Here is a 17,221-nt window from a genome sequence, read left to right on the forward strand (position 1 = left end):
TATTTTAAATCTGTGTGTGCATGTATTTATATAGTACTCGTTATCCCTCCCCCCTCCCCCCCGTATTCTTGCTGAGTCTTTTAGACTCACTCCACTTATTTGTTTTTAGGTGAGTACGATTTCCTAGGTACTAAGGAGCAGGATCCCCATGGTGAGGCCACTGGTGGTGCAGGCCCTTGACCGTTGCTATTTTTTTTTAGTTCTGCAAACTCTGATGATATGTAATAATGAATCTTAGTATTTTAAACATTTACAGTTATTCGCAGGATGAGTCTTCCCTGCTTTTGATCTTTTGGCATGTAAACTTATCCACCTGTCGTACCGCATCAAGCGGGGTTAACTTACTTTTATTTTGTGGTATTCTGATTCGGATTTTATCCGGTGTTTATTTTATTTGTTTGAACTGCTGCTTGTGACAGGTTGGCTTTTTAATAGTTTCAAACAAGTCATGGAAATATTTTTCGAAAATCCCTTATTTTTTTTCTCTATTAATTAAATTAGTCTAGAGTGTAAGAGTCTTTTCATCCTTACTAAAAATCCAGATAAAGATAGAACCTTTTTTGGATGCCCAACAGAAAGGCACAAGAATATTTTGCACAAGTTGATGCTGGATTCTCAATCTTGATAGAAAATTATTTTGACTGACTAAGAATTATGTTAGTTTTTACATCATTTGACTTCGAATGTGTAGGAATTGTGTTAGTTTTTTTTGCTACAAAAGCCTTTTTTACGAATAAGTTTGTAAATATTATTTATTTTCTCTATATTGTATAGAATTGGATATTTCATGAGTTTGTTCATGATGATAAATTTATTGATTGATATTATATAATATCAAGCATGTAACTAGGACTAAAAAGATTGAAGATTATAAAAGTCAAGTCAATACATTATTTACTATTTTCTTTCCATTATCTTTCAACTACCAAACAAAAAATATCGTTTCTATTCTTTTCTTTTCTTTCTCCAACTCCCAAACAAAAAAATACTTCATTTCTTTTTCCTCCCTTTCTCTTTCCTTCTTTTCTTTTCTCTTCCCTTCTTTTCCTTCCGCGCTTCCAAATGAAGCCTAAGTTGTAATTTTTTATTAAGATGATGTAAATAAATAAAGAAAGGATATTTTAGGATTATCAAACTATAAAAAACTATATTTTATAATCTTTAATAAAGAAGGCTATTTTTTTTAAAAAACATTATTAATGGTTTAAAAAAACATTATGGGTGCGTTTAGTGTAATGGATTAGAGCATGATAGATGTGTAAACCCTTGTTTGTCTCATTTTTGGGCCAGTGTTTTTATAATCAAACCGGTGATCGAACCGGTCTACCTAAAATAACGGTCCAACCGGTCGGACCGTTTTAACCGGATGGTCGAATCTGAAAACCGTTTATATAATATAATAAATAATATATTTTGAATTTTAAAAACTCAATATATATATATATATATATAGACAAAAAATATATATTTGCCATAGTTTGAAATCTAAATAAATATGTAAATATATTCAAAATGTCAATTATAGTTATAAATTATTTAAATAATGAATTATTTAATTTTAAAAAAACCAATAATTATTAAAATAATTTTTTTAATGAAGTGCAAATTCAAAATAATCATGTATATAAATATAAAAAGTATTAAATTTAAAGTTTTAAAAATAAAAAATTTAAATATTCAAAAAAAAGTAAAAAAATTCGAAAAACCGGTTCAACCGGTCGGTTTCCCGGTTATTGATGGTCCAACCGGTTCTTGACCGATTTTGATCGATTTTCCGGTTCTTGGAGGAGTTTCGGACCGGACCAGCGACCGATTCTCGGTCGAACCGGTTGGTCCAATCCGGTTCTAAAAACACTGTTTTGGGCAACTCCCACAAATCCCGAAGCCTATGACACTATTTAAATTAGAAAATAAGTCCCTCACTGGACATGGATTTATGAATAAAAAATTATACAGAATCCTGGATTCCGATTAGAGGTGGGAAATCGGTTCGGGTAGTTCGGGTCTCGACCCGACCCGAACCCGATCGGGTACAAAAATCGGGTAGTTCGGGTTTTTAATCGGGTTCGGGTAGTAATCGAACCCGATTAATATTTAGTCGGTTCGGGTTTGGGTAGTCTTATGCTACCTGAAATATCCGATCGGGTACCCGACTAATATTATTATTTTTAATATATTTTTAAAAAAAATTATATGGGCTATTGTTTATTTGGTTTGGACTTTGGAATTGGATAAATAAGCCCAGTAGCCCATTAGTTTGGTGTCTTTGCCATGAAAATAAATTTTCATCACATTCATAACATCAAGCTGGTGAATTGTTCAATCCTAGATTTTGACATACTTTCTTGGTGCTTAATGTAATTATTTATTTGTAGTGTTTTTTTCCATTTTGTTTAATTTATTTTTTTAAAAATAAGAAACCCGAAACCGACCCGACCCGAACCCGACTTAATCGGGTACCCGACTAGTTGTCGGTTCGGTTTTTTACACTATCCGACTAGCAGGGTACCCGACCCGTGCCCACCCCTGATTCCGATAACCAATTACCAATATGCCTTTATTCCACTTTTGTTTATGGTAGTTTCCTTATTCCACTTTTATTTAAAGTTTGCCCTTATATTTTTTATTTAGTTAATTTTTGCAAACGTTGCAAAATTTCCATGATATTTTTTAAAACATATTCAAATAAATAGTAATTATGATTTAAAAAAATCATTTTTTGGGTTAATTAATCGAAAATTTCAATTACTCTATAGAAAATATATCAATAATAACATGGCAGAATTGAAAATTGATTTTAAATATTTAGAAAATTAAAAAGTATCTAATTTTTTCTATTAAAAATTTAAAATTATTTATATACGTTTTTTTTTATACTTTGCAAATTTTTCCTTTTGTGTGTTTTTAAAATAATTCAAATAAATAGTAATTAAAATATTTTAATTAACTCAAAATGTCATTGAATCTAACAAAAAGCTCAAATAAAAACAATTATTGTTGATAACATATCCAAATAAGTAATAATGATTTGGCTGTAATATCATCTTACGAGGGGAATATTAAAAATATTTAATATTAGTTATGTCAAAAGTAGGAGTAGTGACCCTGCATTGAATCACCTACTAACTGGCAACTAATAGCATGCATTAAACTTAATAAAACAAAAATGCTTAACAGAGTAAAACGTGCGGAAACATAATCCATTATTTACATATCAGCTTAGTAAAACATATCCAGGCTTAATACTGTAGTGATACAACCATATCGAAAAGTTTAAAATAAAATTGTCTAAAATATTTATACAGCTAAACAAATCCTGATGTATAAAATCCTCTGTAAAGCTCCGGCTCCCTTGTCCTGCCTCGATCTACCGGCTCCGTCCATCCTGCGACCTGCCCCATGAAATAGGGTGTCCAAGATAATAACTAGGACGTGAGCGCTAACGCCCAGTACATAAACATGAGTCAACATATATATATGATGCATGCAATATGATGACTGGTAAAGGGTCATCTGAAAAGTCATGCTCAGTACCGGCGCCACATGAGTGCTGCCACCGCACGGATCAACCTCTGGGTGCAACCACACTCGTCTAGTACACCAGAGTAGTCAGACATACATGTCTCTGCCGTCGTGGTACCTCAGTGACAGACTATCGAGTATAGAGCTGAGCGGCTCTATAATCAGGTATAACAAGGTATAGGCTCAATGTATATGTGCATATGATATATGAATATAGAAAGAGGTAAAACATACATCATGCCACATAATAATGCCAAATAAATGCAATATATAAACATGTATACTCGCTAGCAATCTTAGTCAATGTGTACGTACTTATAGGCTAGTTCAAGTGTTGGAAAAACACGTGTTCAGATCAATTAAGAATTGATACCCGGTGAAGCGAAAGTTTAAAAATTTTATTTTTATATATGGAACGATTCCATATCATGGGTATCAAAACTTTACGATTAAATTATGCAAGTAAAATAATAATAATCACAATTAATAATATTTTACCTCTTCAAGCAACGGCTTGATTATGGACACCAACAGAATTTAATCTGCTCTTCTTGTATATCCCGGGAACCGATGGCTTCACGATCAATCTCCGGAATAAGGTCCACGAACAGAAAACAGAAACCCTCTGATTGATTGCACTAAAAATCTATCAGATGTTTATCGATGAGAATAAATAGATTTGATCTGTTAATTCGGAATGTAATTTTTCACAAAAATCACAGACCGAATTTTCTCAAAAGGGACAGAGGATTTTCGAAAATCCCCTTGAATTATTTTATGTGAATTTTGAAAATTGCTAGAATGAATTGTGTCAATTTTCGAACAATACACATGTATTTATAGATAATTTCTAGACTAGATTAAGTTATAATTGTATTAGGACTCTAACTCCTTAGGGCCCACAATCCATAACTTAAGCCCAACAAGTCAAGCCCGTTGTTATAGAAATTAATATAAAATTCATCATGACTCCGATTGATAAACCGATTTTACCAATGTGCACAGAAACCATTTCTGCACCTTTTAAAGTCAAGATAATTTTTCTGAATCCGAATTCAGTGATTTCCAAAAATGCCCATCCCTATGTCATTTTAGGAAATTTCACTCCCTTTTAGTTAAAAAGTCCAACTTCTCTTTCATTAAATTTAACTCTTTAAATTTAACTATCTCAACGGGGTTTAGTAATCCATTACTTGTGTGACCCTCAATGGTTCAGGGATACAGCTAGCCGTGGGCTCACAACTCCTTGTGACTCGGAACAACAATTTTCGACTTGCCCAACGAATCATGGTAAGAGCGTCTAGCAACATCGCCCCATGATTCCCTAGGTATCACTGATAGTGCCTGCAAGAACCAGTAGATTTTGGTTAGCGTACAGTACGGTCCCTTCATTCATATATCCCGATCGAATCAACAACCATTGGTGCATCGAGAGTCGTTCGAGATTCGATAACTATGCATTACATCTTGGAGATCAAATAGTGACATCGTATGTGTTACTAGGAAAACCGAGTAACCTAAAACACATCATGTACTCTGGCCAGAGATTCGTCACACTAATATCTCCTCAGATCGCATAGGATATCCACACTCGCAAGTATGTGGTGAATCCTTGACAACAAAGCATCGACTCCTATATGTGTCGTAACTGTACCCAATCCTGACACCTGATGACCCCAATAGAGTCGGTAAACGAGTCAAAGTACAGTACTAGCATATAGAGTCTCAATGATGTTTCAAGTAGTAAGGACTAATGGTATACAACCAAAACCGCGGACTTTATCCACTCGATAAGTGATAACCACTTGGAAAGTCCGTATAGGGTAGTTCGATCATTCATCATATGAATATCCATTTGCATGCTTTGAACATCTCCATGTCCATTACCAATGAAACGTGGTACTTGGCATCACAAATGCTAGTCTCAATCTCGAGCGATCCTTATCCTTATTAGCGGACGGCTCAATTGACTAGGAACTGTTTAGAATATACAGTGACTATAAGATGTGTTTCATAATAGTGATATCTATTTATTCACTATCTCATCTTACTTACACTATAGTATATTCAAGGTCTTTATCAAAACATCAATAGTATATCACAATATAACAATATGAAGAAAGACAAAGAGAATGTCATTAATGAATGTAAATTATATTAAACAAATATTGTTTATACATAGAGTCACAAAAGCCCTTAGCCACAAGTTCGCTAACCGGGCACCCACTCTTTTACAAGTCTAGTAGGATCTTAGGTTCCAAGCCTATATTCAAAAGTTCACCATATCACTACACAAGTTCTATAAGTCTTAACTAAGCTAATAAGTACTCCCAAAACTTAAATAAATTCTCGGACCATACCTTCATCCGTAGTAAGCTTTTGAAGTCACTAGTCCCGGATGACTATAACCACACCTTGGTTATTCTAGAACCTCTGTAATAACCGATAGGACCCTCAAGTCTATGTCTCACACTATATAACTGAAGAAGAAAACTCGGGAATTCGTATCAAATTATGACTCCGGAGAGCCCTATTTATAAGAAAATTTTTGGTCAAGTTCGGAGCCTCCGAACTCAGGTTCGGATCGTCCGATCCAGCTCAACGCCTGCATGCAAAAAAACGTCGAGTTTGGACCATCCGATCGCTACTTCGGGCCGTCCGAAGTGTTCTAAATCCGACACTTGTCAAAATCCATGGCTGAGTAATCCTGCCTGCTTGGTTCAAGGGAGTTCGGGTCGTCCGATCCTGGTTCGGACCGTCCGAACGTGCCTTAACTCCGAAGTCAACATGCCCTTCTTGAAGCCACCGGTTTGCTAAGTTCGGATCGTCCGAAGTCCTCTTCAGACCGTCCGAACTGGCCAAAATTTTGGAAACCCAATTCTTAATTCTGAATTCCGATTAAGTCCCGGAATTGGTTAATTACTGACCCTTAATCATGTTTACCATATTATTATCTTAAAATGGAATTTGGGTTACTACAGTAGGGATGTAAACAAACCGAACGGTTCACAAGCTACTCGGAGCTCGGCTCGATAGAAAGCTCGTTCGAGCTTTTTCGATAAGCTTATCGAGCCGAGCCCGAGCTTGATTTTGAGCTCAAAAATTTTCACGAGCCGAGATTGAGCTTAAGGACATTCGGCTCGCGAGCTCGCGAACATGTTTGTTAATAGGCTTGGGAGCCAGAGCTCGGGCTCGTTTAGGAAGCTCGCTAGTATGGGCTCGAGCTCGGCTCCTTTAGGAGGCTCACGAGCTCCAGCTTGAGTTTGGCTCGTTTCGGAGGCTCACGAATATGTTCATGTAATTTATGTGGCTTTATCTAGTTTGAGTTTGAGTGAACAAATAAAAATATTAATATTAATGCAAATGACATGATTAGAACATAATACTTTGTTGAAATAAAGATGAATTTACAATATATAAGATGTAGCCATAATTTATATTTTTATTTGAACTTTAAAACCATTGTATTAAAATTCTCTTAAAAACAGAATAATAAAATATCTATTTGTGCAATATTACTAATGAATGACAATCCAATCAATACATTTTTTAAAGAACTGAAATAAATTTTTTATTTAAAATGTCTTACGAGAATTAGAACTATATGTGATAGATGAATGATATTAAAAAAACTAGTTAAAAGAAGTTGTGAAATTATCTAAATTAAATTTGTTGAGTTATAACTTGTTAACTCAATATATGTATATATGCACAATATTTTAATAAAGTTATATAATATCATTAAATAAAATATTTCATATACGGGCAGATCGTATCATAAGTAATATTGCTTATATCTCATTATAAAAAATAATAGTGTGGTGGTTTTTTAAAAATATTTTAAAATACTATATAGCATAGGATAGTACACATTGAGCTTGTACAAGTTGAAAGCAGTCGAAGGATTATGGTTGAAATTTCCATCTAGAATTTGATCTATAATAAATTCGGAGATTTCAAGACATATCACGACTTGAGTAGTTAGTAATGATATTGTAAATTCATAAAGACCGAAAACTTTGATAAATGAAATTTGTGGATTTTTCGAATTGGGCTGTGTTGGAGGTTGAAGTTTTGGATCATGGTAACTTTATAAATAAAGTTATAGCCAATTTGATAGAAAAGTTATAATCGAAAAAAAATCAAACTCAAGCTCTGTTATATGTTTGACAAGCCAGAAAACCAGCATGAGCTTTCTTAACGAGCCTGCTAACGATCCTTGCTTAACGAGCTCTTTAACGAGCCTGAAAACGAGCCGAACTCGATTCAGGCTCCTTTAATATGATAAACGAGCTGAGCCCAAGCCGAGCTCGAGCCGAGCCCGAGCTTTTATATATACTAAACGAGCCAAGCCCGAGCCTTATGAAAAAAGCTCGAATCGAACTTATTTCTATCAAACGAGCCGAGCTCGAGCTCGAGCTGATACTGTTCGGCTCGGCTCATTTACATCCCTAGTCAAAAGCCCCTTCGTACAAAAATTAGGTCATAATTTAACAAAATACATTTAAATTTAAATTATATAAAATAGTTATGTAAATTAATTTTTATCAAAATTTGAACGTAAATGAACATATACGTACCAATTGAGCCATTACCAAAAGTTCATTTATCAAAATATTTTTTATTTACTATAAAAATAAATAAAATTACCCAAAAATAAATATTTGTCGATATTTGGTTAAAAGAAATCATTGAATCAGCCCGGCCCGGAAGGGAAAACTGGAAAACAGTCCCCACAGCATTCCCCAGCGCCGCCGTCTGTCACTCCCTTCCCTTGTATATAACGCAAACAAAAATCCCTCGCCTTTTCTCCTCTCCACCTAGGGTTCCGCATTTTCTGTCTCCAGCCTCTTCTCACTCCGAGATAAAGCAGTGATTTTGCAAATGGCGCAGTCGCTGGAACTTCTGCTCATTCAGTTCTTGATGCCGGACAACGATGCGCGGCGCCAGGCGGAAGATCAGATTAAGCGGCTTTCCAAGGATCCGCAGGTGGTTCCAGCACTAGTCCATCACCTCCGCACCGCTAAGACCCCCAATGTCCGCCAGCTTGCTGCCGTTCTCCTCCGCAAGAAGATTACTGGGCATTGGAGCAAGCTCTCTCCGCAGCTCCGCCAGGTAGTCAAGCAGTCACTAATTGAAAGCATCACCGTGGAGCATAGGTTTGTAAATGATACAGCTGCTACTTATTATTTCCTTTGTTTGTTTTGTTGAAGATAATTATGCTGACCGCTCTTCAATTTGGTGCGTGTTGTGCCACATAATTCTTGATTTTTAATGATTGTAGGCTGATAGGCAGAATTTCGGCAATCTTTATGAATTTGGTTCAAAGTCCTGTGTGTTGATGCCAAGACACACTGGACGTGCTTTGTATTCTCAACCTGTGTAAAATTTAGAGGGTTTTGGTGTCTTCCACAAATCAAATTTTGCTTCAAGTTGGTATTTATTTTTGGTGTTGAACATCATTTGCAGATTCTGAATCTGATGATCAGATGATTGTTTTTCTATGGTTTTGCAGTGCACCAGTGAGGCGAGCTAGCGCAAATGTAGTTAGTATCATAGCAAAGTATGCAGTCCCATCTGGAGAATGGCCAGATTTGTTGCCATTTCTATTCCAATGCAGTCAGAGCGCTCAGGAAGAGCACAGAGAAGTAAGTTTTACTCTCCGTTCTTTCTTCATATTTCCTTATTTTTTAATGCTACTATCAGCAATTTGTATAAATTTTAAGAGGTGACACAGTTAACTGTCTAAGAGTGAGCCACCGTTTCTAAGAAGTGTACTTTATCTTGAAAGACTTTCCTAATATCCTATGATGAATGCCCTTAGGATTCAGCCTAATCCACTGTTCTATGTAGTAGTTCTAAACTGATATGAAGTGTGACCGGTCTCCTCACATTAGCTCGTAGCTATTTTAGGCTATAGACTGCTAGAGAGACATTGGGTCCCCTTCTTACCGTCCATTTTGGTTAGTTTTTTTCTGAACAGTTGTACTGTGTGCTAGGGACATGTCTCAAGAAGAGAGCTTTAAGAATAAAAAGAAGAGGGGGCTCCAGGTGGTCTAATTGTGTTGACTTGCCGAACAAATAGGAAATTAGAGCCTGATTTCATCCTTTTGCGGTATAATATGATGATCATGAAATCACGAACTTTCATAAGTTACGCATCTCAGTGGTGAGTGGTGTTGCCAGCTAATAAGTAGTTCAGCAAATGAGCTGATAGCCTGATACTATTGGAAATGGTGTCTTCGTTTGTTAAAAGAGAACTGATTGATCGTTTTATCCATAAATATGATTAAGATATAGGGATTCCTGCTATTTTACATTTTACTGACATGTGGACCCTGAAATTAGTTTTTCACATATGTTACTGGGAGATGTGGTCGTCTTTCGAAAATGTTAAATCATGTTTCCATGGAAGACTCTAAGTGAGAGACAGAAAGAGGGGCTATCTCTTTTGTATATATGCTTAATCTTTCCAATTTGAGTTTTTCTGTGTGTGTGTGTGTATATAGGTGTAATACAGAAAGTTATTTCACGGTGTACCGACATTAGATATGCATGTTGAGCATAAAGTCTTACTGACAATAGATATGCATGCTGAGTATAAAAGGCCAAGTAATGTTTTTTTCTTGCTTTTTTATGATTCAAGGTGGCGTTGATACTTTTCAGCTCCTTGACAGAAACAATTGGGAATTCGTTTCGACCATATTTTACAGATTTACAGGCTCTGCTACTAAAATGCCTACAAGATGAGACCAGCAATCGTGTTAGAGTTGCTGCTCTCAAGTAAAGATTTTCTTGAATAATTGTTTGATCATTGCACTTTTCTCTAGAACTAGAATGAGCATTGATTAAACATGGTGCATTTTGTTGCATCAGGGCCGTTGGTTCTTTTATGGAGTTCACTCATGATGAGACAGAAGTGGTGAGTGATTTTGTTCTCTGCATCAACCTCTTACAGATTCACTCTTGTAGTATAATTAAATTAAATGTTAGATCTAGTACATTACTGCAATTTAAAATTCTCTTGCGGTTGATGGTAATGTTTCAGCGATCATCTCATCTTAGGCTTGCCATAATTGTGTTTTCTTACCTTACTGAAAATGAAAATGGATGATCTGCATTAAGCTGAGTTGATAGGATGGTCTGTCCATTTCAACGTACCCCTTCATTGTGGCATTCTTTGGCTAATGCTCCAACGGCCTACCTGCAGATCAAGTTTCGAGAGTTTATTCCCAGCATTTTGAATGTGTCAAGGCAATGCCTTGCTTCTGGGGAAGAGGATGTTGCTGTACTTGCTTTTGAGATTTTTGACGAGCTAATTGAGTCTCCAGCTCCTCTTCTTGGGGAATCTGTCAAAGCTATTGTTCAATTTTCTCTTGAAGTTTGTGCAAGTCCTAATCTGGAATCTAACACTCGCCATCAGGTTAGCAGTGTGAACTACCATATTTTTTCCTGATTTCTCAGAATTTCACGCTTTGGTGATAATTTTGAATTATGAAAAATGAATTGGTTATTTTTCTGATCTGTTCTTTAATTACATTTTGTTTTCCCCCTTTTCCATTATGTTAGGCTATTCAAATAATTTCATGGCTTGCAAAATATAAGTCCAATTCCCTAAAAAAGTACAAGCTGGTTGGACCAATCCTGCAAATTATGTGTCCGTTACTTGCAGAATCGACTAACGAAGAAGATGATGATCTAGCACCAGACCGAGCTGCTGCAGAAGTTATTGATACCATGGCTATAAATCTTCCAAAGCAAGTATTTTCACCTGTTTTTGAGTTTGCTTCTTTAAGCAGTCAGAATGCCAATCCAAAGTTTAGGGAAGCTTCGGTTACCGCGTTAGGTGTTGTATCAGAGGGTTGTTTAGAGTTGATGAAAAACAAATTGGAGCCTGTTCTTCGTGTTATCTTGGGAGCTCTTAGGGATCCCGAGCAAATGGTACGGGGGGCTTCATCCTTTGCGCTTGGTCAATTTGCTGAGCATTTGCAGCCTGAGATAGTATCACATTATGCAACAGTTCTTCCTTCTATATTGAATGCCCTAGAAGATGCATCTGATGAAGTCAAGGTGTCCATTTGATGCCACCTGTATTACACCTATATTACATTGTATTATTTGTATCTTTGCTTAATTTGACAACTTTTTACTTTTTTCGCAGGAGAAGTCATATTATGCATTGGCAGCATTTTGTGAGAACATGGGTGAGGAAATTCTTCCTTTTCTGGATCCTTTGATGGGAAAATTACTTACTGCACTCCAAAGTAGTCCTCGTAATTTGCAGGAAACATGCATGGTATGACTTCAAGGCATTTTCATGAGTAATATTATGCTTCAAATTGATTAGGTAACTCTTGACTTTTAAAATCCTTTGTATGTTATTGTAGTCTGCAATTGGTTCAGTTGCAACTGCTGCAGAACAAGCTTTTGTTCCATATGCTGAAAGGGTTCTTGAGTTGATGAAAAATTTCATGGTGCTTACAAATGATGAGGACCTCCGATCGCGAGCAAGGGCTACTGAGTTGGTTGGAATAGTTGCAATGTCTGTTGGGAAGGCAAGAATGGAACCAATATTGCCCCCCTTCATTGAAGCTGCAATATCGGTATGTACTTTGTTGCTTCACAATGTGCAGAAATGATCATTTTGAGACATTTGATTTAGGGTTTAGTAGTACAGGGTTTCGGGTTAGATTTCAGTGAGCTTCGGGAGTACACCCATGGATTCTTCAGCAATGTGGCTGAACTCTTAGGTGATGCATTTGCTCAGGTATTCCATCTTGCATTAATCGTCTTATGTGCTTATAAATATGACATAAAAAAATGCGCTATCCCTATTTGTACAGTACCTTCATCATGTAGTTCCTCTGGCATTCTCCTCCTGCAACCTTGATGATGGCTCTGCTGTGGATGTTGATGATTCTGACGAGGATGAAAATGTCAGCGGATTTGGCGGTGTATCATCTGATGAAGAAGCGCACGATGAACCAAGAGTTCGTAATATCAGTGTGAGAACTGGTGTTTTGGATGAAAAAGCAGCTGCTACTCAGGCTCTTGGCTTATTTGCTCTGCACACAAAGATTTACTACGCTCCGTATCCTTATTGATTTTTTTTTTATAAAAATGTTCAACTTTTCCAGATTCAATGTTGAGACATATTTATGATATCTGGATACCTTAATTTGTATTTAAAAGGTACATAGAGGAGACCCTGAAGATTTTGGTTAGACATTCTACTTATTTTCACGAGGATGTTCGGCTTCAAGCAATAACTTCATTGAAATGTGAGTGACAATGCCTGAGATGTACGTCTCTTATCATCTGACGTGTTATGCTTCAGTAAATGGATCTAACCATTCTCATGCTTGGCGCATTTATCCGTAGACAATTCCTGACAAGCTTATTTATGTAATTGTTGGCATGCTGAAGAACTCTTAGGAGGGCCTTGCCTAGTATTTCATTGCTCAAAACCAAATCTCCCTTGTACATTTACTGTGAAAGACAATACTGATTTCTGATATTTATGTTATATATAAATTAACATTAAAATATCATAATTAAAAGCGTATTTGTTGAGATGCCCATTTTCTTGTAGAATGTGTATGCATGACAGTATGATTGTAACAAGAAGTTATTAATGTTTTCATTGCAATATATGCCTGCTGGCTTTGATGGCTTTCTCTAGATTGCGGTAGATGGTTGTGGTTCTCCGTTTATTTGTTCATTGGCTTGTCTGAACTCGATATGCATTGTTGCATTTATATATGTTCCTTATCTAATCCTCTTGTGATTGTTTTAGCTGTCAACTGAGTTTCTAGGCTGGTGATCTCTTGTGATATTTTTTATCTATCCATTATCTGCTTATATTGGATCTCAGGTCTTACTTTTGGATTTAAATTGTGATCGCAGATATTTTGACAGTTATTCAAGCAGTATCCCAGAATCATAATGTAAGTGTAGAATAACCGCTCCTTTAATAAATTTCAGCTCATTATCTATGTGTGAAAATCGAAATTGACTTGTTTATGATGAAAGATCTCTGTGCGTCTGGTTCCAACTGTGAGTAGCTTGTGATTTACCGTGTGAGAAAACTATTGCTTCTTTGCTTAGTTTTTCTATTCTTGTACGACTTTTTGAATATGTCGAAGTAGCTTTTTTACTTTAGATTTAGATAGATTTTAGTGGTTCCTTGGTTGTTTGTTGTTATTTTGGGCAAATGTTTATCATGATGAATTGTGTTTTTTTGCAGGAAGGAATCACTAAGACCAAAGAGGTTCTTGGTGAGAGTCTCTCAATATTTGCAACCTCAGGATTTTTCTATGCCAATCTCATTTATATGAATGTTGTCCATGATTTCTTGGTGGACAGATACTATAATGGACATCTATGTGAAAACAATGACGGAAGATGATGACAAGGAAGTTGTTGCTCAAGCCTGTATGAGCGTTGCTGACATCATTAATGATTTTGGGTACTTGGCTGTCGAGCGTTGTAAGTTGTGAAACTTTATTGTCCGTTATATCTTGTTGAATGTTTGGTCGTAGAAAACTAATATGCTTCCTTCCTTTTTCTATGTTCCAAATATAGACATGCCTTCACTTGTTGAAGCTACTTTGGTATTACTCCGTGAGGAATCTACTTGTCAGCAGATCGAATCAGATGGTGAGATTGAGGAGGAGGATACTGAACATGATGAAGTGCTCATGGATGCAGTTTCAGACCTCCTTCCTGCCTTTGCAAAGGCTATGGGTCCTCAATTTGCTCCAATTTTTTCGCAGCTGTTTGAACCTTTGATGAAGTTTGCGGTTAGTGGTCAACATTCGCAAATCATCTAATTCCAATTCCTTCTTTCTTATTGTTGCACTCTTTATGGCTTTGTTAATTACTATTACAGAAAGCATCACGCTCACCACAAGATAGGACTATGGTTGTTGCAAGCCTTGCAGAAGTTGCACAACATATGGGTGCTCCAATTTCTAGCTATGTTGATGTAAATTTTTACTAATTAAATCACAACTTCTTTAATTTCATTTTTAGAGGGAGATCAATTTATGGAGACCATTGCTATCTTTTAGGCTGTGATGCATCTTGTACTCAAAGAACTAGGATCAGCTGATGCAACCAATCGGAGAAATGCAGCATTTTGTGTGGGCGAGCTGTGCAAAAACGGTGGTGCCTCTGCCTTGAAGTATCCTTCTACATGCTGGAATCATAGTAATAAATTGCTTTCAGCATATATGCACACACTCGGAGAACAATGCACTAAGAAATATAACGGAAGATGTCTACTGAAACATTACAGTGTGGTTGTGGATTAAATTTTCAAAACCTTCCTCCGCTCATATTTATGCTGCCTTCTCCCCATTCCAGCAGTGATTTTAATATTGGGTTTGTACTGTTCATTATATTCACATTCAAAGCAACCGTCTCTTTTCCTTTTGACCTTCTGCGGTGACTGTGTGTGAGATAGAATATGTTAGTGCTATCTTTGTCCTCCTTACATGAACGAAAGATATTACGCTGATGTTTTAAGTCGCCTTCACCCCCTGTTTGGAGAATCCGAGCCAGATAATGCGGTGAGGGACAATGCTGCGGGTGCAGTGGCAAGGATGATAATGTCTCACCCTGAGTCGATTCCACTCAACCAGGTTGGTTTTTTACCCCTCTCACTTCAATAATGACTTCTTTACAATGTGTCTATTGATTCATTTCGTATGTCAGGTCCTACCTGTTTTCTTGCAAGTGCTTCCATTGAAAGAGGATCGTGAAGAATCTCTGACCGTCTATGGCTGTATCTGTAGTCTAGTTTTATCATCTAATACTCAGGTATTAATATCATTTTGGGTCAATTCTGTGCATACCTTGTATTTATTTTGCAATCAGTTATTTTTATGCTGTACCATATATGCCCATCTCCAACTCTCAGGAACATTTAATTTCTTCATTTGTAGATACTATCTTTCGTTCCACAGCTAGTTAATTTATTTGCTCAAGTTGCTGTCTCTCCGGATGAAACTCCGGAAGTTAAGGTTTACATAGGCAGGGCGTTCTCTCACCTTATATCAATTTATGGTCATCAAATGCAACCTCTTTTGGGCAATCTTTCACCGACCCAGGCTAATGCTCTAGCAGCAATTGCGCCTAAGAGCTGAGATTGAAACAACACATGTCTGGTGTATTTTTACTGCTCTTACCAGAGAGCTGCAATCTTGGACCAATGTTTTTATGCCGTCAATTCTTGGAAAGATGGTCAAATTCCGATATACTCCCAGCAAGGTATGAAACCAACTAATTTGAAAGAAAGTGTATTTGAAATTTTGAATTACATGATGTGGGAATGCACGCACTGGTTTATTTGCTGCGTGTGCCGGTGTGCGCGTGCGTGTGCACGTGTTATTTTAATATAGAGTTAGCATCAAACTAGTCTGGACTTGGCTACTGTTTACTGGGACTCCAAACACATTATCGCAAAGATATAGCCTCGTGATAATTTAAAATTCCTATCATCCCTAATGATGAGAATCTGTTTCTTTAAAAGTTGCCCGTAATTAATTATCATGGTTACTTTAGGACAAATTGTTGTTGGCATCTATAATTGCCCTTGCGATAAAAAAAAAGGTCATGTTTGGATTACTGAATAGTTTTAAATGACTTGAGTTGACCGCTACTACTAGCAAATTAAGCGACATGCATTGGATTCTATAGTTGGTCTTAGGGTCAAGACAATGTGTTCAATTTCTGTGAGTACCTAGTTGCTGTAATTATTGAGTTCCAGTTATTGCCTCTGCCAATCTAACAGTCAAAATGTGGTGCATGGATTGCTCTACAGTTGGGAAAATTTGTGTTTCACTATTACAGTAGTTATGGTTTTTGTGATGTGGCAAATGCTCGATCCTAGGATTACAGTTCTCAACAAATTTCAAAGTTCACTCATCTGTAAGACTGTAAAGCTCTCAACATCCTTGACATTACTAGTTGCATGCACAATCTTGTTCCGCATTTACTCTTTGTATTAATCTACATTTCTCTAGCATCTGCTCGTGCTAATTTTCTTTCGTTCATGCTAATTTTCTCATGAATGAAGATTTCAATTGTTATTAGGAGTTGATCTTCGCATTGATCCCAACCGACTAAAACCCGCTTATATTCTCACATTCTGCAGGTTTTTGTTCTCCTTTTGCAATTACCGGTTTTCCAGTTTGGGGATTTAGCATTCTCTCAATTTTGGTGTTTATTCTGCTTCCAATTCTTTTGATTTTTTTCCTTGAGTTAAGTTTTATGCTAATTTTCGTTTTTCCGCAAGTGAGCTCAAAATAGCTGAAAAAAACGTGTTTTACCCAATGCATGTGTTTGTTAATGCACAATGAGGTGTGCCTAGTTTTTCAGGCTTGTGAGAGTATTGTCTTGAACCTTTACATAAGAAATTCATTTATTATACAATATCCATTAATTTTGCCAAAGAGGATTTGTTTGGATTCAAGTATTTGAAATCATAAATTCGATAGAAAACCTAACTCGCTGTATTTCAGTAATTTTATTGGTTTATTCTTTACACTCTCTTTTAATCTAAAATTTTAAATAAGTATTGCATGTTGTATTAGACATTGATTAGGTAAAGATAATGATTAATATAAAATTTAAATAATTTACAAGGATAACATATAATTTTTTACATGTCAATTAACAATGTCACTAGTGACCA

General features: G+C 36.3%; 1 protein-coding gene across 2 annotated transcripts; it reads left to right on the forward strand.

Annotated features, from left to right (window-relative positions):
• Positions 1 to 8,236: 8,236 nt before the first annotated feature.
• On the forward strand, positions 8,237 to 16,959 carry LOC140894681 (probable importin subunit beta-4). 2 transcript variants are annotated; one of them, XM_073303248.1, is made up of 21 exons: positions 8,237 to 8,681; positions 9,038 to 9,170; positions 10,169 to 10,305; positions 10,399 to 10,444; positions 10,733 to 10,945; positions 11,092 to 11,592; positions 11,684 to 11,818; positions 11,910 to 12,125; positions 12,200 to 12,289; positions 12,366 to 12,613; positions 12,715 to 12,803; positions 13,429 to 13,469; positions 13,769 to 13,799; positions 13,888 to 14,010; positions 14,107 to 14,324; positions 14,414 to 14,509; positions 14,595 to 14,707; positions 15,032 to 15,167; positions 15,241 to 15,345; positions 15,471 to 15,795; positions 16,682 to 16,959. In XM_073303248.1, exons 1-20 carry the CDS (start codon positions 8,407 to 8,409, stop codon positions 15,669 to 15,671), a joined length of 3,147 nt encoding a protein of 1,048 aa, XP_073159349.1. In that variant the 5' UTR covers positions 8,237 to 8,406; the 3' UTR covers positions 15,672 to 15,795; positions 16,682 to 16,959. The 2 variants fall into 2 exon arrangements, with proteins under 2 accessions (XP_073159349.1, XP_073159350.1); XM_073303249.1 differs by lacking the exon at positions 8,237 to 8,681 and adding an exon at positions 8,949 to 8,954.
• Positions 16,960 to 17,221: the final 262 nt, after the last annotated feature.

The sequence above is a fragment of the Henckelia pumila genome, chromosome 4 (genome assembly GCF_033568475.1).
Source record: "Henckelia pumila isolate YLH828 chromosome 4, ASM3356847v2, whole genome shotgun sequence".
Classification (NCBI taxonomy): Eukaryota; Viridiplantae; Streptophyta; class Magnoliopsida; order Lamiales; family Gesneriaceae; genus Henckelia; species Henckelia pumila.